The sequence below is a fragment of the Scomber scombrus genome, chromosome 8 (genome assembly GCF_963691925.1).
Source record: "Scomber scombrus chromosome 8, fScoSco1.1, whole genome shotgun sequence".
NCBI lineage: Eukaryota > Metazoa > Chordata > Actinopteri > Scombriformes > Scombridae > Scomber > Scomber scombrus.
Genome location: NC_084977.1, coordinates 7,859,094 through 7,884,506, shown reverse-complemented (window position 1 = coordinate 7,884,506; position 25,413 = coordinate 7,859,094). Strand labels below are relative to the sequence as shown.

Below are 25,413 nucleotides of genomic sequence, written 5' to 3'. Positions count from 1 at the left end.
GAGGTTCGGCAGGAGCCTGAGAGCCATGATGGAGTTGTGTGGAGAGCCTCTCGATGCGACAAGTCCAAGCACAACAAGTGAAAGTGCGATCCTGGCCGAGTGGTACAGAGAGTAAAGACAGTGCTTAGCTGACCTACTAAGCCTCTGACTGACTGGCAGTTGGTGTGGCTACTCTACTACACTACTCTGTCCCACAAGGCAAAGGTAACATACTTCATTTAGATTCCTTTTGGTGCCTCAAGCTTTGTTGCTGCAGTTGTGTTATTCTTAGATGAACCAAAATAAACTGCAGAGCTTTTGCTCAGGTCTTTAAATAAGTGAATCCCCTTTAATCTAGTTAACGTCGCTGGTAGAAAGTAAAAATGGAGGTGATGGGAATAAACAGGGAGGCGAGAGTCAGGGAGGAACGGCTAGAATTTTGGCACTGGGTTGTTGATGGGACCACTGCTTTTAATCTTTCCATTACAGTAGTGTGCCTGGGGGTAGACAACTGAAACTCCAATTTCCCCATACTTTCCACTCGCTGAGTACATCAAACCTGTCAATAACTATGGAGTGCAGGAGAATGTGTCTACTGCTATGAGCTTTGAGCCTCAGGCTTGTGTTATACAGGACAATGGGGGCATATCTTTTCATATTACAGTGGATATGACTGAATCAGACTTTTGTTGTTGTTGTTGTTGTTCTTGATTTTGTTTTCATAGGTAATTTTTAATCAAAATTGTCAAATACAGTTGTGATGAGAAAAATGCACCTGTGCAGTGCACAATTTCAGAAATAGGAAAGGCAGCATTTCCACAAATTGGTATAACAAAATGTTGTGAACATATATTTGAAGGAGTTGCACTGTAAAATGAGGTGCTGTTCATCTGCCATGATCATTTGATGACCTCAATAGAGAATATATGCTACATGTCATAGAGCCATTGTGAAGTCCTTGTTTATCTGGAGTGTCTATTACAGGTCATCAAAGTGCTCTGAAGCTGAAGTAAGAAGAGCTGGTTGTACTGAACATGCTTTAATAGGTCCTGCAACTATAGAGATCAAAAACACAACATTGGAAAAGTGCAAAATACTTTTGATTGAAAGTGATTTCTGGAGCCGAAGTTAAAACTTGAACATTTTACTTTAAGTACTCCTATTTAGCATTTAAAAAACAGTATATAATGGGTAAAATGTATTGTTTCTTACACACATATAAGATAGCTGTGTAACAAAAAAATATAACTCCTATGAATGCTTTTTTATAAATACATATATACATAAAAACATTTTATATTATAACTGTATTTTACTCTACTGTACATACATACAGTTATGGGTTCCCACAGCATGAGTTTTAGTTGTTGACAGCTACATTATAGTGTGTTATAAACTAAATAAAATAAATGTTGACATATTGTGTCTATGCTAGATGGGCCCTTACTGTCACTACAAAATCTTCCTTCACGCCTTTACAGAGTGAAAAGTTTCAGATGCTGCTGATCATCTGAGAGAGTGGAGTCTCACTGAGGGGATTAATCTGGGCAGACACTGTTCAGAGATCTTCATGCTGCTTTCTCATGTAACCTCAGATCATGACTGAGAACAAGATTACAGTAATCTGTGGTTCTCTCCAGAGACAGGGGCTAATTAAGGCCGCACCTGAAGACATATACTAATCATATTACAGATTTGGGGGGGATTGGCTGAATTAATATGTTTTGTGACATATATAAATTCTTTACAGTGGTTTTACGTGATCATTTACATAAACTTATAAGACAGAAATGTAGAAAGTGCCTGCAAATGGAGGCAAACAATTCTATGTTTCAAATCTAGTTGAAAGACTAGAGGATCAGACCTGTGAATGACACTATTGGCTGTGATCCAGTTCTGAGATTAATATCAACTGATTTAACTTGCTGTCTCTGTAGTTGTGTGATTATATAGGTTATACAAGTATTAGTACTTTGTGGAACTCAAACCAGTCAGCCAAAGGACAAGATTAACAACAAACTGCATAAACTGTACCCGCACAGACATCAGAAATGAATCAGATTACATGATCTAACTGGAATAATTTAATGTGATTTACATTTTCAAAGTGCAGGTTGCTCACAGATTACCAAACATCTTGTTGCAGCGACTAAAACTAAGCCAGGCTGAGCCAACAATAGCAGGCAGGAATAACAAGCAGAGTCAGGAATAGCCAGAAGATCAGACATCCTTATTGGAACCTTTATACGCAGCCCTTTCCACCTTTGTAAAGCAACAATATCTGCTCAGCCAGCGAGGACACACCACACATGCAAAACACACTTATTGTGTCTCATCACGTGTCATAGTTTAGTGGCCAAATTGATTTTGTGGCTTTTCAAATCAAACTACTTTGTCAGTATAGAATTGATTATTTTGGTGCCAGTAACATGTTTTGAGTAGCTGGGACAAACATTTTTATTTTATTTTTAACACATTTTTAATATGGTACAATTTCAGAAACAGACTTTAAACAACAGCATAATGTTTCTGAATTGTAGACCAACTCTTGAGGGAATAGTTCTAATACATATCTATGTTGCTGTGACTACAGGGCTCTTCATCACACAGGCTTTCCTCTAACCAGCCACAGCTGACTTTGAAAACTGGGCAGCGCGGTCACTGTTCGAGGAAATATGGCCCAGGGCGAGCAGCGTCCAGACGGACCAGCCCTGTCATGGGAGAGAGAAGAGACTGAAATACAAATAGACACACACACCCAAACACATATTATGAAGTTGGTGAGTGTTGTTGTTACAGCTGAAAAATAAGCACTTGTAAGTAAAATAGTCTATATTGTAGAAAATACACTATACTGTGGCCCTTGTGTTTTATGACATCAATAAATTAATTAATTTCCTTTAACATACAGGCACATACAGAGATAATAATGCAACTTTTTAATTGAACTGTAGAACTCTGTAGAAGATTGGGACAGAGTCATAACACTGCCACCTGGTGGCTGCAGTCAACCTGCATACAGGCAAATAAACACTTTTTTCAAGACTGAAAAAAAAGAAAAACGTTTTTTACATCATTCATATCACAAATAAAACTCACACCAGTTGTTATGTTGCCCTATCTATCTATGTGGTGCACCTGGGATCAAGTATAAATAATAGAAAGCATACCATTAGTGTCTTTCTCATTGAGGCTGGAGTTTTGACCTGGTGAAGCAAGACCTGTTGCTCACAGGTGTTATATGAGGGCCTTATGTCCATATCTGATTTGACTAATTTCAGCCAACATTATGCTTGGTCCAGGTAGTCTGTGGATCATATTTCTCATAAAAATGGTATGTATTCAAATTACTGATAAATGGTAAAATCTGGTGGATAACATAGTGTTCCAACATAGGCCTACTTCTTTCTTGTGTATAACTTTATAAAAAAGTGTTTCTTATAAAAAGATTCAGATACTGTACCCACTGTTCAGTCCTGATAAAGTAGACCACAGAGTGGATAATGCTATTGTGACATTGTCAGGTGGAGGTCATGTTTCCTGAGAGTACTGATATACACTCACTGAGCACTTTCATAATGAACACCTCTGCCATAAAGTCTATTTTTTATATGAAGCTTAGAAATGTTCAGTTTTAGTTGACATTGTCAGAAAGGTGATAATTCTACTTTATGTTTATTACTGAGGTCACAGTGGGTGGTGGTGGTGTACTGGTAGACTATATTGAAGTGTTCCTAATATTTTGTCCACATCAATAACATAAATTCAAATTCAAATGTGTTTGTGAATTTTTACACCTTCGCTGCACACTGTAACTGAGACTACAACAGATAACTCATACTAAAACAAACAGCTCAGTTTTTCTGAGTTTATGATTGAACTACAAAACGTCACTACCGCACTACAAATACACACAGTGCGGCAGTATCCCATGATTCCTCGCGGTGTGTGACCTCTCAGCGCACGGGAAGAAGAAGCGGCCCCGCTCACGCTGTCTGACGCACGCAGGTACTCACTGCTGGCTAGCCACTGCTCGCTTATAGATCATGGCTGCTTCAAAGCCGGTAGAGCCGCAGTCCGGGACTGGACTCCCCCGCTGGCAGCTGGCACTGTTAGTCGGGACTCCCATAGTGCTGGGGGTCGGGGCGGTTTATCTATGGAACCGCAGCCGGACGAAGGAAAGGCGAGGGAAAGATACCGGAGAGCGAAAAACACCGGAAGGCAGCGCCAGTCCAGTACAGGGCCAAGACGGCGCAGCCCGGGCCAGCCGTGAGCAGGAAGAAATGGTAACTGAAGCATGGACACTGAGTTTAATTCACCACTAACACAATAGCTCGTGTTTGCATTTATGCCGTGCGTACGCCTCGCTCACTATGTGCGTCATTACCGTGACAGTAGCCTCAAGGACACCTGACGTTACCGAGAGTCGGTGGCCGCTACCTTCAGGGGAGCAAGGCCATTAGCAGGCGGCTCAGCGGGGCTGGATTAGCCCGGGTTAATATTCCTGCTAGGTTAATTTAGCCTGGTTGTAAAAGCCTGCACGCCTTTAAAAGCCGTCATTGTCCATACAGAACATGCCAGTGTAACCGAGGAGTGAAAACACAGCAGGGACAACGCGACACAGGGGGCGTTTATTTGGAGTTAAGAGCACACCTTTGTAGTTTATATGTTGTGTAAATGTCATTTGAAGCAGGTTAGTTTCATTTAACAGTGTGACAGGCTGCCAGCTGTCTACTTTCACTTCATGGTGTCAAGCATGCGTAACATACACCTGCTGCTCATGAGGAGTGTCCCGCTGCTCGTTCATTCACAGTGCAAGAGTGAAGCAGCTCTGAAATGAAGAGAACAGTGTCATTAGTATGACATAGTTAATGAGTTACAAATGAGATCTCAATGTGTAATAATGTGGATTAAGGTAAATTGTTTTCCCAGATGAACTGCACTGTTATCAAAGTGGGCTTTACATTTTACACACCCCCTGTAATCACCCCACTGATCACGTTCATATATGTTAATCAAACTGGACTTTACATTATGCATTATAGTCAGCCTCCTCTGTTATGTAACTGAAGTGTTTATTGCACATTGTCACATTTAATCTTTGCTCCTGTCACCATTTATTGGTCTGTAGTACAGTCCATATTCCCTTTAGACAATCACTATTTATAAGCTTGGCTCACATTTCAAAACTATTATTATTCCATTCTATTAATAAATTGTAATTTTTAATTTTTTTTAGCACTACTTTGTTTACTGTATAATTTCATCATTATTATTATCTTACTCTTACTCTGTATTTTTATTGTTTTGTTTGTGGGAGCAGTGACACATTCTTTATATGCTGCATACTCAACAGATTCTGATTATATGTGACAGGAAACAAACAGGATGAATTTGAACTATTGTGTGATATTAATGTGAAGTAATGGAGCAATAATCAAATTTTTAAAAAAACGATTAAACTATTATTACATTAATAAACAAACTTTTGCACTTTTGGAGGCAGCAGAAACCGTTTCACATTTCAAACACAAACATGATCAATTAGTCAGATTTAATTTGTTCCTGTGGTGTTTGCTAATGTCAGTGAAATTGGCATTTCTCCTCCATTACTGCACTCATTTATTTATAGAAAAATCTGAAAGCAGTGTTTTGAGTTCATGAATAATTCATCGCTTAGTTGATGGTCAGAAAATGTATCCACAAAATAATTTTCATTAATCATAAAGTGCTTTTGTTTCTTGCTAAAAACACAGAGTAAATTGTGACAATCAATTTTTACTTTTTTCTGACATTTTTACGGACCAAATGATTAGAAGAAAATAACTGGTAGTTTAATCAATTCAAATAATTATTATCTGCAGGCTGCAGCCTAATATTACAGTTGGCATCGTTTAATGTTGGTGATGGCATTGTTGTTATAAATGATGCTTTTGCAAATATTGTCTCTTTTATCAGATGACATTCAAAGTCTATGGTAGGGTAAAATGTATTGTAGGGCTGCAACTAATATTTTAATTGATTTAATTTTTTGGTTTGTGATACATCAGAAAATATCCATCACAGTTTCTTCAGCTCAAGGCGATGTCATAAGATGTCAAGCTTTACCTTACCACTGTCTAAAATCCAACAGATGTTCACGTTATTATGTTAAGACAATGATCGGGAGTTGCCGGTTAATTTTCTGTGCTGCATCTCTCGTGTGTTTTTAAGGGATACGCTTCAGTTCTGGATCTAGTCTACTGAGTCACCGCAGACAGCGTTCCAGCCAATAAACACTGCCTTTTCTCTTCTCTCTCATTTAGAGCCCACTGGACCGGGCCCAAGCAGCAAAGAACAAGGGCAACAAGTACTTCAAAGCTGGGAAGTATGAGAACGCCATCCAGTGCTACACAGAGGCCATCGCTCTCTGCCCCACAGAGCAAAAGTCTGATTTGTCAACGTTTTACCAGAACAGAGCAGCAGCCTTCGAACAGCAGGTTGGCTCCACCTTCTTATAAATGTTTACATGAAAGCTCCATATGATATTTAACAATGTGAAAATAAAAATAAAAGCTGAAATCATTGCAGAAGCACTTTCCCCATTCACTTAAATGAGAAATAATGTCCAACATAGACGGTTTCTTCTTAATGGATGAATTGTTACTGCTGTTTTTAGTCAAATATTTCTTAAACTAGGTTTGTTAGGTTTACTATAAAGTGAATTTCTCACTATTATGTCAAAGTTTAGCTACAACGACACTGTTTCTTCATTCATTCTATTGCTGAAATGAACAACGCAGAATCATTGTAGCTTGTTTTAGGATATCCTATTGTGTATGTTGCAGTAAAGCACAATTTCCTCCTCTCTAAATGTCCCCAGAGATATTCAGTATGCTTATAGAAGGAAAGGCACACAAGTCAGTACTCGTTACTCTAACTTCAACTTAAAATGGGCATGAAACTTCAGAGCATATTAACATCCTGCAGAAGAAATACTCTCTTTTTACAACTTAAAGCCGGTCAGAGATGGTGTCATCTGTAGAAAAACATTAGTTTGAGGTCTTTGGTCAATGTGGAGCAACACCAAGTGAAATGTCAACACTCAAATCCTTCCACCCTCATGTTTCGTTGAGTGTTCATTAACCTTACGTTTGGCTTCTTGGTCTCCGACTGGAAGTGTAATGTTGAGCTGATTAATCAGTGAAGATTCCATCCCAGTTGCCAGCAGTTACATCTTTAATTTGTAAACCATTTATACCCATTCAGGCTGCAGTTTGCCAGTTGTAACTGGTTGTACTGATTGTATATGTTGGTCTTCAGCTATCAGGATAACTGTAGATCTTGTGTGGTGAAATGATCTCCAACAGTCTGCAGTGTTATCCAGTTCAGCTGCAATTAGGCACTGACATTTTGGCCCATACGTTTTATTAAATGTCTCAACATTGTTATGCACAAGGGAAAAAAAGAAACTAAAACAGAGGTAAGAATTTGATATATAGACTTCTCCAGATAGTGGAAACACTTTTGGACTCTACTGTGTGTTCTGATGCAGATATTTTTGGAAGATACCAAAGTTTCTAACTCTAATTTCAGATGAAGTGGACAGAAGTGGTGCAGGACTGCTCTCATGCTGTGGAGCTTAACCCACGCTACGTGAAGGCTCTCTTCAGGAGGGCTAAAGCTCTGGAAAAACTCGACAACAGGAAGGAGTGCCTGGAAGGTGAGTTGAGACCTTATTATGAAATTATTCTTTTACAAACATGTCTTTTAAAAAAATGTGTCATTTTTGTTGTGACAAATGCTGTCAAGTTGAATTGCTATCGTTCCCTTTAAATCCTCCAGATGTCACAGCGGTGTGTATTCTCGAGGCTTTCCAGAACCAACAGAGCATGCTGCTAGCAGACAAGGTGCTGAAACAGCTGGGAAAAGAGAAGGCCAAAGATAAATACAAGGTATTACTACACTTTTACAGACATTCGTTTCAGTTTCATTTCCCCTGAATTGTGAGGGTAAACATTTTTCTTTTCTTTTTTTTAACCCTCTCTCTGTAGAATCGTGAGCCCATGATGCCTTCTCCTCAGTTCATCAAGTCTTACTTTAGTTCATTCACTGATGACATCATCTCACAGGCCCTGCAGAAGGGCGAGAAGAAAGATGAAGACAAGGACAATGAGGGCGAGGCGGCAGAGGTCACTGAGAGGTCAGAGAATATTAGCTTAGGATCAACTTAGTTTGTACAATCGGTTTTACCGGCGGGGACGGAGAAGCAGTTTTGGGCAGTGACACATTACTTACTAACCTGTTCTAGTAATACTATTATTTTTAAGGGATTACAGTTTGAAATTCAGTTATACTAAAGTTACTAATCCCAGTAATGCCCTGGTACTTTTACATTTGGTGTCACTGGTCGTGTTGTCTCTGCATTCAGCTAACAGACACTCTGAAGAAGGAAAAATGCATCTTGCATTACTTCCAAAGTATTGCTGTAGCTTAGCTGGCTTGCCTATATTCAGGAGTCACTTGGTGATCGTTTAGTTTAGAGAATTAAATCTTTGAATTGTAGATCTAAGGGCCAAGATCTCTGGAGTGCTTTGTACAGTTGTTGAGGTTACGCTAACATTAGCTGAGTAAATTCATCCAAACTGTATCCTGCCTCTTGTTAAACCACAAACGTCTAATTTTTCTGCTGTGTATTATATACAAACACAATACATATAATGTGTTGGTATGGAGGATTATGGTGGAGCTGATGGGTGAGTAAAGTAAAGTAACAAGTTATCTAATGCATTACTCTTGCTGCTGAGCAATAAGTAAAGTCATTAGTAATATATAATCAGAAATTAATTCCAATTTTCAAGTTAGTTGCCCAACAGTGCAGAGGAGTTTGTGACATAGAACATAATGCTCTAAATGTTCCACAGGGATCATTCTGTCTGTGTGTTGACTTAACAGTCACAACATTCCCAAGAATATTGAAATGTAACGGGCAGCATGACATGAAAGCTCCAAACATATTCATACATCCAACAGAAGAGACACATTTGTTTTTATGATCCTGTGGCTTTTCTATCAGTGGCTATCTTAGCACACAAGGACAGTGTATTAAATGAAAAGTCTTCTTTGTGTCCTTAGCTCTGGCTACCTGAAAGCAAAGCAGTACATGGAGGAGGAGAACTACGACAAAATCATCAGCGAATGCACCAAGGAGATCGAGTCAGGCGGTCGCTACACTGCCGAGGCCCTGCTGCTGCGTGCCACGTTCTACCTGCTGATTGGCAACGCTACTGCCGCTCAACCTGATCTGGACCGAGTAATCAACATGCACGATGCCAACGTGAAGGTATGGACTGTTTAACCGGTTCTCCAGGTTTAATCAGATTTTTTTAACAGATGCCATTTTGTCACAGTTTAACTGATGATTTTTACTTATGAATAAAGACTTTTGTGTCCTGTTTCTTTTTTTAATATACAGTTACGAGCCAATGCTTTGATCAAACGCGGAAGCATGTACATGCAGCAGCAGCAGCCTATGCTCTCGACACAAGACTTCAACATGGCAGCCGACATCGACACACGCAACCCTGACGTGTATCACCACAGGGGTCAGGTAGGAGTCCGGATGAAGTGGTCTCTTTAAAAATATATTTGTTAACTGACCGGGTGTCAGTGTTACAGTAGATGTTTGTGATGCTTCATAACAAGTCCTCTGTATCTCCTCTCTCAGCTGAAGATTCTGCTGGACCAGGTGGACGAGGCCGTGGGAGACTTCGACGAGTGCATCCTGCTCAGGCCTGACTCGGCTCTAGCCCAGGCGCAGAAATGCTTCGCTCTCGTAAGTTTTTTAAATCAGCAAGACCGTCTGACATTAACTGAACTATCTCATGAATGAATTGTTGAGATTAGCTGTTGAGTTTGTTTGGCTGTCGTATTCCAGTACAGACAAGCGTACACTGGAAACAACCCGTCACAAGTACAGACCGCCATGGACGGCTTCGAGGACGTTATCAGAAGGTTCCCAAAGTGTGCTGAGGGCTACGCTCTCTATGCTCAGGTATGACATCAAAAACATGGATTGTACTCATTTGTGTGGCAGTTTTAAAATATTTCAGATGTTACTGATGTGTTCAATAGAACGATAACACTTTTGTTTCTCTCTCTCTCTCTCTCTCTCCAGGCTTTGACTGATCAGCAGCAGTTTGGAAAAGCAGACGAGATGTACGACAAGTGTATTGAACTGGAACCAGACAACGCTACCACATATGTCCACAAGGGGTAGGCTTTTTTTTCCCTTCAAGTGTGCATATTGTTAAAATGACATATGTGTAAGCTAGATATCAGTTGGTAATTCTTCAATATGTTACCAGTTTGTTACAGCTTCAGTGGAAACAGGATCTCGATTTAGGTCTAGAGCTCATCAGTAAGGCAATCGAGATCGACAACAAATGTGACTTCGCTTATGAAACTATGGGAACCATCGAGGTTCAAAGGTGAGATAAAGAGCTTGACCAAAATCTCATGTTATGTCTTTTGTCTTTGTCAGAGTGCTTAAAATAACCTGAGTGTTTTCCTTCCAGGGGCAATCTGGACAAGGCGATAGAGATGTTTAACAAGGCGATTAACCTTGCCAAGTCAGAGATGGAGATGGCCCATTTGTACTCGTTATGTGACGCCGCATACGCCCAGACAGAAGTGGCGAGGAAGTACGGGCTGAAACCTCCGACGCTGTAATTTTCGAGGCCTGTCGATTGCCAATCTCAGTCTTCATTGCTGAACCTAACTGTGTTAAAAAGTGCAACTGTCTGACTTACTTTGATTTGTCTCAAAAAAAAAAAAGAGTACTGGATCATATAAAGATTAAAAAAGGAAGCGCCCTGAATAATATACCGTGTTTACATCACATTAAAGGGGTTTGCTGTCATGGAAACGATGGATATATATTTCACAATCAAGCCAAGGCAGCGATTGAGGCCTCTGGTGTACTCTGTAGGTTGATTTAGATAGGGGTCTTGGTCTTTAACAACACAGCCCATTGACACTTAAGTCAGCCAGAACATCGTCTTTTTTTTCTTTGTCTTTTTTCTTCTTTTTTGCTCAGAGTAAAGAAAGATTGTCATCTAGAGAGAGAAAACGCATACATGAACCGTCATGTATACCTGTCCACATTACAAGTAACGATGTAAAATGTAAGAGAAATGGAGACGTGAACCAATTACTAAGGTTTTTGTGACACATTTAGATCTACAGAAAATACTGTGAGAGCTTTATTTAGTTCTAATGGACTGCTCACCTGTTAATTTAAGCTGAACTGAAGGGTTTTTGTCTGGCTACCTTCTACATTGTAACATACAGCATCAGCTCTGAAAGCAAGATTAAAATTATAGTCAAATGTGTAATGTCTGTGTTTGTAATGCTGGAACTGATCCCATAAGGGAGAAGGGCGTACAGAGGAGTTAGATTAGGATCCTGAAGTGTTTTGTTTTTTGTTTTTTTTAATTACAGGATTGCCTGTTGTTTTTTTTTGTTGTTGTTTTTTTTAATATATATTTTTTGTGCAGCATGTTCACTTTATAAATAAATGTAAATGCAATGATCGTGCTGTTTGAACACTAGGAACACCCTAACGATAAGAGACTGAGCAAAACACTTTGGATTAGGAAAACATAACCAACTTCATGTCTTTAGCTTTTTTTGAAAATGTTATATTTTTTGCCTCTAGTGTCAGAAAACATCACGAGGGATTGGATATTCAGTGTTTGTTTTCCTAGCTTACCTAAATTGACAAAAACCTGATTTATTTTCTATACTATTGTAAAATGTTTATTTTTCATGCAACATTTGGTTTCATCTTTTTTGACAGAGTAAGAAGACAAATGATTTGATTTTATTTTTTCTCTACGTGCCCTCCTTTTTAAATGTATCCTCCCATTACTCGAGCCTTATTGTTTCCAGTCTACACGCAGTGCTGAGTCTTTCGGCACAGTGTGTGATTTGGTTCTCAGGTAGCAAGGAGCCACCACTGCTGAAAGATGTTTTCATCCATCTAGCAGCATTATTGGCTCCATTTCTTTTAACGTATGGCGTTGCCAAAGAACCAAATCATACATTCCTGCTGCAGCTGGTTACTTCTGGTTACTTCTCTTCAGATTTTAGAGAAACAAACGGGTTAACCTCGGAGAAATAGATGTGACCTCAGCTTTAGATATCCACTAAATTTTGACTGACATATGACACTGACATTCTTCATCAACAATATGTATGGTGACCAAAGTGAAAGAATCCTAATAAAGTTATAATTCCTGGAATTATTTTCATCTTTGCAACTTTTCTTCCAGCCTGTACACAGTGTTGTACTCTATGATAACACTCAAAGAACTCTTCACTGTGTTTGAAATGTCACTGATATCAGACAAATCCTTATATTCAAGGGGTTTATTACTCCTCAATAACCAAAGATGTCATAGCAGTATTTTCACACACTGATGAAACCTCACTTGTTGGGCTTATAATATTGTGTAATTAATAATTGTCTTTTTATATATCTATTTATGTGCTCACAGATAAAATAATACATAAAAATGGAATATCACACTGATCTAATTTGGCATTGACATTGCAATAGACAATACTTGAATTTGTTGTAAAATACCAGATGTCCTCTCCATTGTCTAAATGACCTGGACTTAATAGAAAGCTTTCTCAGACTTATGGACAAGTGAGACTATCACCTGTTAGAGCGTTACAGTAGCAGAAGCACAAGTGTAAATGAAATGAATGATGGCCAAATTCCACTCAGCTGCTTCGGTTTCACGGCCCTGATAATATGTGCGCCGGCTGACGCTATCACACTGTCATGGTTTATTACTAGAACACACCCCAGTGTTAATGATATTAGTGACACATAGTTTCCATACCATGACTACTGCAAAGTATCTGTGTTGAAAAAAGACCTATAATCGACAGAAAATCATCTGACCAGGACTCAGTCTTAAACCAAGACACTACAGATATCTAAATGGTCTCAATAACATCCAGGTTTACTGTGTTCACACGTAAATAAAACAGCCTTTACATTACATTATGCAGGTTTGAAATGAAAATGACAACAGTGCATGTGAAGCACATTTCCTGCGGGAAGCTGTTTTGAAGTGTGATCAGGAACAATGATTAAACAGTATGAGGGAGCAAAGCCAACAGACTTAGTTTTAATCCTATTAGCACACAGAGGCTAGAGGTCATTCACAAAGTGGATTTGATAATACATGAGGTAGTATGTCAAAGTGTAGCATTTGGCCTTCAAACTTATTCACTTTTTTCAATATATGGAAAACATAATGAAACACAAAACCATTTATTTCAGTGAATAAATGAAAAATAAGCAACAGAACAAAGAGAATGAAACAAAATAAATATGGGCAAGCAAAATTAGCTTAATATACAGTAAGAGAAAACATAATTGTGGAGAAAAATTAAATATAAAACTGAGGGGCCAACATGCATTTAGCCTTCTCAAAAGATATAGTTCTGTTTAATATATTTGTGTGTTAAAATTAAAAATGACAACGTTACTATAAATATCACTCACTAATATTAAAAAAGAGCCTCTAAAGTCTTTATAAATAACTAATTAATCGCCATACAGGCTGAAGTGCTATAATCTTATAATTGACAAGACTAATTATCTAATTAATCATTGACAGCGCGGCGCGACATATCGGCCGTGTTGACGGCATCTGACGTGTCTCCGTCAACACAACAATGGCGGATGCGGTGGAGGAAGCTCTTCAGGGCAGCTGGTGAGACGATTTTACATTGGATAAGAAGGGCTTTCAATCGACTGTCAAACTGTTGCGTTAGCTTCATCTGTCAGGATTCGGTGTGCGGTCTCAAAATAAGAGTTAGTGTGGTTAATTTGCTCCGCTGACGGTCGATGTTTGTGTTATTGAGGCAGTTTGGGACCGTTACTGCTCGACAGCTAGCAGCTAATATTAAATAACCAACTTCTGGTGAATAAAAAGTGGAGATATTAATATAGACGCGAATAACCAAGGAGCTTGTGAAGAAGACCTTTATCATTACACCCCTTTTCATTCTTACTTTCACAATTTTACGGGTAAAGCTTGTTAGCAAGAAAGCTAACAATATCAAGCTAGACAACCGGTGTTATGTCGAAGTCTGTACCCTCGTCAATGTGTTCCCTCTTCTCCATAACCCCAACCAGTCGTGTTTTGAACTGCTTACCTTAACCCCAACCAGCTAACCGTAACCATAATATAATTCCTAAAGCGGATGTGGTGCCATGAGAAACACAGTTTTAACAGGAGGGGGACATTATTCGAGGGGGGGGAACAGACTTCGACACAACACCGGTGTTATGTCGGATATGTTTCAACTTAACTACAATCACAGCTGGAGCTCAAACCACATCCACAGTCTGCTGCTTTAACTAGAATCTCATCATCTGTAGTGTTTCATCACGTCATCCTGAGATGTGACACAATGACCTGTTGGGTCCAGCTAGAGTTTCAGTTCGTTTGACAGAGTGATGGTGAAGAAGCAAACCAAAATCATCACCTGACTTTAGTGATAGTACATACTGTCCATGGTTATAATTACTAGAACTGCAACAATTAGTCGATTCATCGATTAGTTGTTATCTATCAGGAGTCACCAGCTATATTGATAATTGATTTGGAGTCATCTCTAAGAAAAAAAAGTCCTAATTTTAATATGTTGTGGTTTCTATGGTAGTAAACTGAATGTCTTTTGGTTGTGGACAAAACAACCAATTTTTATATGTCATTTTGGGCTTTAGGAAACAGAAATCAAAACATTTTCACCATTTACTAACATTTTATAGTTATGTTATCTTAGTTCATCAATAACTTTTTAAATACACTTATTGATGATGGACGTTACCAAAGAAAATTGTGCATTTTGTTTGACGAACATCAATCTTTGATTAGTTGTCTGACAGAAAAGTAATCTGCATCAGTGTGTGTGTGTGTGTATTTTTTCTGGTCAAAATGCTCAATATTCACTAGTTGCCACTTCTTAAATGTGAGGATTAGATGCTTATATACATGACAGTAAACTGAAAATAGTGTGTTTTAGACTGTTGGTTGAGTGAATCACGCAACTTGATGACGCTGATTTAAAAATATGATAATCTTATTAGCTTTTTATTTTATGTAAAGTGACTAGTCAGTGGAGCCACAACTCATTTCAGCTCAAAAAAGTTGTGTTTCATGTTAGAATGATAGAATGATACATGGACACATTTAACACATAAAAAAATCTTATCTTTGTTATTTGGTGGAGATGACCTTCATTTGTACTCTGTTGAAATTGTTTATCCATTTTAACGGTGTTCTCTGCGCGCCCCTTCAGGGACCAGGATCTAGCCGAGGCTCTGGACTCTGGCTCTGACATGGAGATGGAGAGAGGCATCATCCAGGTCCTGGAGCATTCAGCTCAACACAGGGCCAAGATGTGGAAGGTGAGGGGCACTTTTACATTTCCACACTGTGACCACCGCAGACAAGTTCTGTTTGTTGTTTATCTGAAGCTAAAATGACCAACTAGAAAATAATAAAATTCACTTATAATGCAATAGTGTGGTAGTGTGAAACATACAATTCATTCATCAGTTTATCAATGTAAAAAATCATGTGTAAGTGCATAAATAGAAGTGAGTAATGCTTCTATTATTAGGATCTAGCTGAGGGTTATTCACCACAGACAGCCACCTAACTGGAAAGACAAGTGTCACATACGTAAATGATATGAAGGGTGTCACCTCTTCATGACACACCCACAGCTGGACTGTCAGTGGTGTTTGAAACCACATTCCTACAATGTCATTTCAACATTCTGATAAAACATTACTTTACAACAACGCTACCCTATAGTTTATGTGAGTTAGCGCTCATAGAGTCATCATTTTAATTTTAGAATTTACATTAATACAATTGACAGTAGTAAATCGTATAAGCTGAATAAATATGCTTTAAAATATTGTTAATGCATTCTAAATCATTTTAAGAGGAAATAGTAATGCTGAATAACTTTAAATTTAGTTGTACTTGTATTCATTCTCATATTGACACATTGGCCTCATCTAATTACTTTGAAACATAAATAAACAAGTAATTAACAGTCATAAGTTTCATACAAAGTAAATTATTCATTTGTCCAGATTGTATCTACACGTTAAGACAGATGTTCATTCATGGATGGATAACTCTACATATTATGCCTGCTTAACCGGGTGATACAGCATTGGCCATGAAATCAACTCCATTCAATAATTTATAGCAGATAGTGATTATTTAATGTGAACTCCAACTGTCGAACAAAACGGGCTCCATGAATAATTCTGACTGACAGGTCAAATTAAGTTCATCATTGCTCCAAACTGCATTTTTTGCTGGTGTTATTGTTTCGTTTGAATAAAATCCTGATGTGAGGATCCACATTATATATTGTAACTGATCCCAACTGGAATTGCATGGATTGCTGCATGTAAAATCACAAGTTAATATAAATCCATTCATCCACTTTAACACTGAGTAGTCATTACTTTGTGGTGGCAGCTGTTGAGAGTCTTTAAAGTGTATTTTCAAGTGTCCCTTCATCACTGCGTAGCTGCACGTTTAACAATGACTCCTGGTTTTGTGTCTGCAGATCGCTCTGAATGTCTCCGGCAAAGGAGACAGCCTGTCTCCCTGGGACGGTGTCCTCGATTTACCAGAACAGACTCTCATTCACAATCGCAGCCAACAGCTGATTGGTGAGTAAATGCATGTGACTCTAATTTCTAATGACACAATCCTGAATGTTGGAATCGTCAGCACCTAAACACCAGGACAGGATGAATTTAACACCTCACAGTTTGTGCAGGTGCAGGACGTGACAAGCACCAGTTATAATGAAAATAAACCATGAGGTAGATTTTATGGAATGAAAACTGACAGCATCTCTATATTTTGCTTGTAAAATGCTAAACACTGAGCAAAGATAAGTGTTGCAGTGGTTGAACATTAGACTAATCCTTTAGCTTTTCATATGCAGATAACTTAGATACCAAAACATCCTCAGGACTTTGTGGCACCTTCTGGAAAATGTGTGTCTCAAGCTAAGGCAATACACATGACACAAATAGACAGACACACACATTTGTAAGCAGCAGGAAGGGAGAAAAGGTTATTTTAATTTTGGATCATACTTAGTCTGGCAGTATCTGGAGAAGATTGTCAGGATTTTATAGGAAAAAACGACTTTAATCAGTTTGTTACGGCTCAAAATAGGAAGCCTCTGATGAGAATGATGCCCAAAAAAACTCTGCAGGCAGAAAAAAGGGCTATTTTTGTGCTTAACCTCTCAGATTTGTCACACTGAGATTTTTCTCTGTGTCACGTTCTACAATGCATTTTTACAAAGATATTTATAGAAAAAAACCACTACTAACGCTTCCCAATTTGTTACCTGTGTTTAGACAAGCTGGAGGTGTCAGAGGAGGAGAGGAGCGACATGGCGTCCGACGTTGAGTCAGTCATCACGTTCTACTGCAAGTCCCGCAACATCACCTTCAACCCGGAGCTGAGCTGGCCGCACCTGCTCAAACCGCTGCTGGGGCTCCAGCTTCCCCGCAGTGACCTCTACAACTGCTTCTACGCCATCATGAACAAATACATCCCCAGGTGGGTTATCTGAGCTCCCCTCGTCCTGTTCGCCCCCCTCGTGTGTTGAATTTTTATTCTAACGCCTGAAAATTTGTGTCCGTTTCAGGGACTGCGTGCCAAAGGGCCGTCCCTTCCACCTGTACAGACTACTGCTGCAGTACCACGAGCCAGAACTCTGCTCCTTCCTGGACACCAAAAAGATCACGCCTGACTCCTACGCCATCAACTGGGTCAGCATGAGACATTGCCGCCTCTCGATTCCGACGTATTCAATGGCGATGTGCGAGCTAAATGTCTCCTTTTGTCTCCTCTTTTCCTCAACAGATGGGTAGTCTGTTTTCCAGCCACTGCCTTCCCGACGTAACACAGGCCTTGTGGGACAACTACTTCCAGCAGGCGGACCCTTTCTTCATCTTCTTCCTCATGCTCATCATCCTCGTCAATGCCAAGTAGGCAGCCGCTCGTGGAAACTATACAGACACATGTTCATACTGAGGAACGTAGATTTGATTTGTCTTTGTTTGATTGACCCTCAGAGAGAGCATCCTCACACAAGAAGGAGGCAGCAAAGAGGACATCATTAGTAAGCATGACTTCCTGTCTTCTTATTTATCCAATGTCACATAAAACCGAGCATAAACAAGACTTTTATCTATCACAGAAATGCTGGAAGACTCTCCTTCCCTTCTGGAAAGTGAAGACATTGATGATTTGTTTTCTCTGGCGCAGTATTACCAGAGCAAGACCCCCTTATCACTCAGAAAGGTAAGAGACTATTTATATTTTTGATGCACACAGAGTCACGCTGAGGAGAAACAAGACTGCTAACAAGAGATGAAGGACGCTGCACAAGAGGAGGCATTGTTTAAAAACTGGTATTGTGTGTGTGCTTTCTCTGCCCTGCTAGATGAACCAGAATCTGTTTGGTAGCAGCCTGGTGGCTCTGAAAGAAGAGGACACAGACCTGAGTCAGGCGCTGTGTCTCCCCGTGTCTGTCCCTGAAATCCTGCAGGCTAACCAGATGCAGCAGGTCAGTAATGCTCCACTGACCCTTGATTTAGCTTCTACTAATCACCCGAAGATGGGATAATAATGGATTTCACTTTTCAGGACGGGGTACGCTTCTTCGTGGTGGATTGTCGGCCCGCCGAGCAGTACAACGCTGGTCACCTCTCCACCGCCTTTCACCTGGACTCTGACCTGGTGAGTGTAAACGTCACCGCATTCAGCTGTAGAGCAACATGTTGGCGAACCTGATAGTGTAATAAACGTTTATTTTCTTCCCACAGATGCTCCAGAACCCCTCAGAGTTCGCTCTCTCGGTCAAGTCGCTCTTAGAGGCACAGAAGCAGTCTTTGGAGTCGGGCTCCATCGCCAGCGGAGAACATTTGTGCTTCATGGGCAGTGGGAGAGAGGAGGAGGACATGTATATGAACATGGTGTTAGCCCATTTCCTGCAGGTGGGGAGGATTAGACATATAAAACATCTGTATTTTCCTTTTTTTATTTTTTATAACATTTTGCTAATTAAAGGCTTTCTGTTATAGAAAAACAAAGAATACGTCAGCATTGCTAAAGGAGGTTTCATGGGTGAGTGGGTTGAATATGTTGAGAATTCTGCAACATCTGGTCACAAATTGCTGGTTTTTTTTGGGCAAGAACTGAAAATTCACTTGAGATTTGTGTGATTTTTTTTTTTTAGCCCTCCAGCAGCATCTGGTAGACATGAATGTGGAAGGTCTCGACTCCTCATACGTACACTGGATCGTCAGCACGTCGGGATCTCACAGCAGCCTCAGCTCGGCAGACGTAAGTTCACCTCAAAGAAAGTTTTTTCCAGCACGCAGATGTACATTTTGAACACATTTCTATTTCTTTGTGACTGTTATTTTGTTACTTTCTTTTTGTTTTTCGACAATGCAGGGAGATTCTCTGAGCAGCCCGGGAGACAGTAAAGGCGTCAAGTCTTTGGTCAACAAAATGACGTTCGCTCTAAAATCCAAGTCGGTAAACGTCAAGGAGAAGATGATCAGCTTCATTGAGAACACTTCCACCCCCGCAGACCGGTGAGCATCCAGTGTCTCCTCTATATAACTATATCCTTTTATTATTATATCTTTTACACACGGCTTATTATGCAAGTGTGAAATATGTAGCCGCTCTTAAACTGTACACTGAGCTATCAAATCAGTGAACTAACCCCTATAACACATAATTTTTCTTTTTTTATATATATATACTTTAATTTATGTTCACCATACCTTGTGCCTTATTCCATGCTAGAATATCTTTCAATCTACCCTGGCCAGAGAAGGTGATTCCTGATCGGTAAGAGCTCTCCAACATCGAGCTGTTTTTTCACCAGCATGTCCACTGGCTGCAGACCCACCAGTCCGCCCCCCCTCCCTCCCCTCCTCCCTCTCTTCGGGGATTGTAGGAGACATAGCCTGTGTCACATTAAAACGCATGCCTTTTTTGGTGTCAGCATCCCTACTCTCACACCACTCAACCACTCACTCATGTAGGTGGGCGGGCAGGCTGCGTACGAGACAATAGTGTACTTTTTCTTGAGATCTCGTCTTCATGCTTTCACTAACAACATCCAACACCGCTGTTTGGTTTGCTGAAGCCGCTGTCGCCCTCTCACAGGAGCATTGAGTCATCTTTACATCAGCAACTCCACAACCAAGGCCGTCGTCTCGTTCTTTTAGTACCCGATCATTGAGGCGTTTTTGTTTAAGGGAGAACCTCCTCTTCACTGCTGTTTGCTTGGAGATGCACTTTAACAGTCTGTCTTTTCATTTCATTCAAGTTCTTTTAGATGATAGACAGGGCTATGCAGAAAAGTTGAATCCACATTGAAAAAAAAAAGTTTTTTAAGCACACTGATTTGCTGCACATAGCCCTGAATATCATACAATAACTTACCTGTAAGTCTTCTAATATCCAAGTAGAAATGTCTCATCTAACCTCTGTCTTTTATATTTAACAGCATAACCTGTTGCAGTAGATTGCTTACATGTTTTAAGAAGGTTTTTTACTCCAGGCTGAAGGTCTTCATGCCATTGCTATATGTGTGTAGCCTTGCTGTTGCGTGTATTTAATGTGACTTTTCAGTTGCAGGCATTGATATTTCTCAGTACTGATGAGAGGCTCTAAAGTTGCCCTGTTGCTTTCTGTCTGTAGGCATGTAAGCAGCAGCGACCGCGTCGGCAAACCTTACCGGGGGGTGAAGCCTGTTTTCAGTATCGGTGATGAGGAGGAGTACGACACAGGTAAATCGCTTCTGAACACAGCTGCAGTGGGAAAATGAAGTGTTTAAGTATTTCTAGGCATTTTATTTATGAAAGAAAACGCACTGCAGAACCATATTGCTGTAATACAGTTTTGACTTATGACTATCTAATGTCTGCCCCTCACTCATATAGATGAGATTGACAGCTCATCCATGTCAGACGATGACAGGAAGGAGATCGTCAACATTCAGACCTGGATAAACAAACCGGACGTAAAGCATCACATTACATGCAATGAGGTGAAAGAAACCGGTCACATGTTCCCGAGGTGAGTTCTGCCTGAGCGTCAGAAATGACCATAACATTGAAGTTGTGTGTGTGTGTGTGTGTGTGTGTGTGTGTGTGTGTGTGTGTGTGTGTGTGTGTGTGTGTGTGTGTGTGTGTGTGTGTGTGTGTGTGTGTGTGTGTGTGTGTGTGTGTGTGTGTGTGTGTGTGTGTGTGTGTGTGTGTGTGTGTGTGTGTGTGTGTGTGTGTAACATTCCTCACATGACTCTCCCACACCCATCCTCCCCAACTGTTCTGGGTGTTAGAGTCTGGATTGAGCAAGCAGAAGGGGAAGTTGCACTTAAACGTGACTAATCCCCCCACTGCATCTTTAAAAAATGAATGAACCACAAGCATTGAGATGACTCATGAATGAATTATTGTGTGCTCACTCTGTCTGCTTGTCCTGTTGACTTTGCAGCCACCTGTTAATCACAGCCACTCACATGTACTGCCTGCGAGAGATCGCCTCGAGGAAAGGTTTCGCCTACATCCAGTCGAGACAAGCGCTAAACTCCGTGGTGAAGATCACATCCAAAAAGAAACACCCGGAACTGATCACGTTCAAGTTTGGCAGCAACAACTCAGCTGGAGTGGAGATAGTGGCAGTTGAAAGGTGCCTGTCTACTAACACAAATGTTGTTCACATTGGACACTGTAATTATCAGAAAAGGCTTAAAACAGGGGTTGATGTTTATAGCAGTGATAGATTAATACCCTTCTTATTATAGGCTGCTTTCACACTCCTTTTAACTGGAAGGTCCAGAACTGAATTTAAATGTCAGATGACCCTGATTAAAAGTATATATTGCTGTGTATACGCTAATATAATAATTTGGTGGTATTTCTGACTCTGATTTTGATTTTAAGTCTTTCATTTACACATAAAGTATTATATATTATCACATTTTTTCTGATGTGAAAAAACGTGTTTGGTTTTTTTGGGGGGGTTTTCGGGTTGATATTAATGAAGGGGGAAAAATCAGATTCCTTCATAATTCTGTTACATTTAAGGAAGTGCACTTATTTGCTTTACTCTAAAGAGTTGTGAGTAAGATAGAGCTCTCATCTCTGTCTGTGTTAACTGTGGAGCTACAGCATATAGGTTGCTGTGTTATTGTGACAGGAAATAGTCTCCCACATAACCCCACATACAACCACAACTTCTCATATTTACACTTTGTTTTTTGTACAGATTCAACAAACCAGGTCAGGTTATAACTGTTTATATGTGTTTCCAGTCTTTGTGCTAAACTAAGCTAACAGTCTCCCAGCTGTAGTTTCATATTTATTGTACAGACACGAGAGAAATCCTTTCATCTAACTCGTTTCCCAAACTTTTCCTTTTAACCTTACTGAAGACACATTTAAAGATTATTCTGTGCGATAAAAGGGCTTCATTTTGAATATTTTATTTAAATCAAATGTTATTTTCCTGTTTCAAGTGTTTCCTCCTTTTCTAATGTTTTATTTTCGTCCTTCTCCTCTCAGATATTTGATACCCAACGCGGGGGATGCCACAAAGGTCATCAAGCAGCAGATCATGAAAGTCCTAGATGCTCTGGAGAGCTCGTAAAGGGAGACGGTGGAGCAGGAGGGGGTGGGGGTCATGATTGGGAATCATGACGGCCAGCCGTAACACAAACTGTTAGAAGAGTCTGTCTGCCGAGAGTGAAACCTTCTCCCACTCTCTCTCTCTCCTCGGCTGTCCTCCCTCTCCGGACAGATTCCAGTGCAGTGTTTGACTGTGAAGCCCTGCGTGTCTGCGTTTTGGGGCCACATGTGGGGGCCACACCGCTGACTGCAGAGCTGCGGGACAGGCCGCGTGTGTGTTGAAATACTTAGGTGCTCCGCAGTCATTCAACCATCCTCTTACACTAAGTTAAAAAAATGGTTATGATGGGTTTTTTTTTTCTTTGCTGTTAATTTAAAAAAACATCTTTACAGTGCAATTCCACCTTGGAAACTTCCCTCTGGCCTTAAACGTAGCGTACTAACCAGTAACTGGACCAGTGGCAAACCTTTTCACTTCAAACATCTCAACTCTGAACCCTTCTTTTTTGTTTTGTTTTGTAGTGAACAGCGTCGCATTTCAGTCACTTAAGACTCTTAATTTCCTTTCTCATGTGTCGACAGCAGGTTTTTCACGATCATTTGTTCTGGTCAGGAAGTGAACATGAGTCACGTACTGCCGGCTCCCAACAGAAGATGCACATCCCCATAAAAGAAATAAAAACTAAAGAAAGCAGTGTTGGCACATGAGGCAGGTTTCCTACCACAACAACTGTTTTTGATAACTTTTTCTTTTTTTCCAGCAGGCAGCCTTAAATAGGAATTATTTGAGGATGTTTATAAATATGTAATGTATATATATTGTGTAAACTGCTCTATATTATCAGCACAGACCTTTGCAATGTCATTTTGAAAGCATATCCCGATGGTGAGAATATGCAGCGAAAACTTAACATAGCTTCTAAAACCAGCTCACATGGTTTGAAGCTCCTCTCCTCTTCCTTTCTTTCTAGAGCAAGCAGTAAGTACGTTTTACAGAGTTTCTGGGAGATAATTTATTCTCTTTTTCTCTATTCGCTTTTACATTTAAGAGTGATTCAACCTCATCTCATAACGGTGTGATGTAGCTCTCATAAAGCGTCGTTCACAGCCCCTCTGGACTACAGTAGTATTACAAAAAAGCGATTGTAGTTATCAAGAGCTTGAGCACCTCAGTATTTATTTTCCATCTCATTCAGATACAGTATGTGAGGTTTTTTTCCCCCAAGTTAACTGGATGAAAATATCTGCGATGAAGACTGCTCTACACAGCTTCCAGAGGAATGAAAAGATAATGTGATTTAAATTTTAAAAAAAAGATAAGTTATTATATATCCATGGTTTCTGATCAGTCTTGTCAGTCGTATTAATCAAACTAAGCAGCTTTAGTTGGCTTGCCACTGTTGCCTTCGGCCTCATGCCTGTGATGTGTGATAACTGGCACCAGCAGTGGGCAACGTATCACAGTATATATTGCTGCTTCTTCGTCTAACCTTTAACTCTTTTTTGGACTTTTTCTCCTCCTTCTGCTTCTCTCGCTTAACTTATTCTTTCGCATCGAAGTCTAGTCGCGTAGGCAGCCTGGGTATAAATTGTTAAGCAAAGGCTCTGAACTGACAGCTCCAGTTGAAACTTCAGTCCAGAGGGGAGGGGGGTTTATCCCTTTTTATCATCGAAGACAAATTAAATGAGGGGGAGAACTCATCCTGACTAAATCATTAAGGCACATTTATAATAAATATGGGCAACAAAAACCAAAAAAAAACTTGAATTAGAGACTCACAAATCTGGTTTCTCTTTCACTCCAGTGTCTCATAGCATTCCTGTGTAACCCATGCATCGTGTTGTAATTTGTAATTTTGTGACATATTTTTCAGTATTCAACTGACTGGAACATCCTCGATTACTCTGTAACATCACTGGCTAAAGGATGTCACCACTAGTCGAAATGCAACATGTCTCAAGTGTAATTTGCACCTTACTGTACTGCTATTATTTTCTAAACGTTTCTGTTTTTAATAAATGGAAATTACTCAACTGCACCTGTGGAAATATTGTCATTCATATGTTGCCTTTTGATATATATGTAAATTAAAACAGTTGGGTTTTTTTGACAGAGGCCTGTCACAGTATAAATGCAATTTTCTCTCTGTTTCCTTGCCATGTGCAATATTTGTAGAGCTCAAATATTGGAACAAAGCAAAGATGTACACAGGTGTTCTGTTTCTGCAAACAAGTCACAGTTAAACAAGAATATCATGTTTTCTGTTTACTTGCTTTTCCACATGTGGTGGTCATATTGGAGGACAGATAATGCAAACACCTGCCAGCAGCAGAAGAGACAGAAACAATATGAAGAGTTGGTCTCCTCAATAATTATGTGCTTTGCCCTTAATTTCATGCATAAAAATAGTTATAAATATCAACTTTTTGGTTCAAATATACAATATAAATTTACCATTTACAATGGCTAACTCCTGCATTAGGCGTCAGGTATGTTCATTTTATGTTATTTTAATGTTATAAATTACCGGTTCGTTTAACCAATGAGGACAGGCGTGTCATCTCGCACTGAAACTTGATTGGAAGGAAAACACCCACCCTTTGTGACGTAACTTCTTGTCTAAATTTCATATTAATTGTTGTGAAGTTTACGTGAG

General features: G+C 39.8%; 2 protein-coding genes across 3 annotated transcripts; both read left to right on the top strand.

Annotated features, from left to right (window-relative positions):
* Window positions 1–3,962: 3,962 nt before the first annotated feature.
* On the top strand, window positions 3,963–10,689 carry tomm70a (translocase of outer mitochondrial membrane 70 homolog A (S. cerevisiae)). The gene is made up of 12 exons (XM_062423751.1): window positions 3,963–4,265; window positions 6,285–6,458; window positions 7,555–7,681; window positions 7,804–7,913; window positions 8,013–8,161; window positions 9,094–9,301; window positions 9,434–9,568; window positions 9,686–9,793; window positions 9,896–10,012; window positions 10,136–10,233; window positions 10,326–10,448; window positions 10,536–10,689. Exons 1-12 carry the CDS (start codon window positions 4,026–4,028, stop codon window positions 10,687–10,689), a joined length of 1,743 nt encoding a protein of 580 aa, XP_062279735.1. The 5' UTR covers window positions 3,963–4,025.
* A 3,015-nt stretch (window positions 10,690–13,704) lies between these two features.
* tbc1d23 (TBC1 domain family, member 23) lies at window positions 13,705–24,795 on the top strand. 2 transcript variants are annotated; one of them, XM_062423749.1, is made up of 19 exons: window positions 13,705–13,754; window positions 15,349–15,457; window positions 16,645–16,750; window positions 17,456–17,660; window positions 17,749–17,872; window positions 17,967–18,091; window positions 18,179–18,225; window positions 18,304–18,407; window positions 18,550–18,672; window positions 18,753–18,845; window positions 18,932–19,102; window positions 19,190–19,232; window positions 19,345–19,451; window positions 19,566–19,708; window positions 19,926–19,970; window positions 20,829–20,917; window positions 21,071–21,206; window positions 21,624–21,818; window positions 22,694–24,795. In XM_062423749.1, exons 1-19 carry the CDS (start codon window positions 13,717–13,719, stop codon window positions 22,776–22,778), a joined length of 2,088 nt encoding a protein of 695 aa, XP_062279733.1. In that variant the 5' UTR covers window positions 13,705–13,716; the 3' UTR covers window positions 22,779–24,795. The 2 variants fall into 2 exon arrangements, with proteins under 2 accessions (XP_062279733.1, XP_062279734.1); XM_062423750.1 differs by lacking the exon at window positions 19,926–19,970.
* Window positions 24,796–25,413: the final 618 nt, after the last annotated feature.

What these genes read in the sequence shown, in the direction of transcription:
- tbc1d23 (XM_062423749.1), top strand. Translation starts at nt 13,717, where the DNA reads ATGGCGGATGCGGTGGAGGAAGCTCTTCAGGGCAGCTG. An exon ending in TGTTAGCCCATTTCCTGCAG is followed by an intron (nt 19,103 to 19,189) that starts GTGGGGAGGATT and finishes TTTCTGTTATAG; the next exon opens with AAAAACAAAGAATACGTCAG. An exon ending in TGCTAAAGGAGGTTTCATGG is followed by an intron (nt 19,233 to 19,344) that starts GTGAGTGGGTTG and finishes TTTTTTTTTTAG; the next exon opens with CCCTCCAGCAGCATCTGGTA.
- tomm70a (XM_062423751.1), top strand. Translation starts at nt 4,026, where the DNA reads ATGGCTGCTTCAAAGCCGGTAGAGCCGCAGTCCGGGACTGGACTCCCC. An exon ending in CGCAGAAATGCTTCGCTCTC is followed by an intron (nt 9,794 to 9,895) that starts GTAAGTTTTTTA and finishes GTCGTATTCCAG; the next exon opens with TACAGACAAGCGTACACTGG. An exon ending in GGAACCATCGAGGTTCAAAG is followed by an intron (nt 10,449 to 10,535) that starts GTGAGATAAAGA and finishes TTTTCCTTCCAG; the next exon opens with GGGCAATCTGGACAAGGCGA.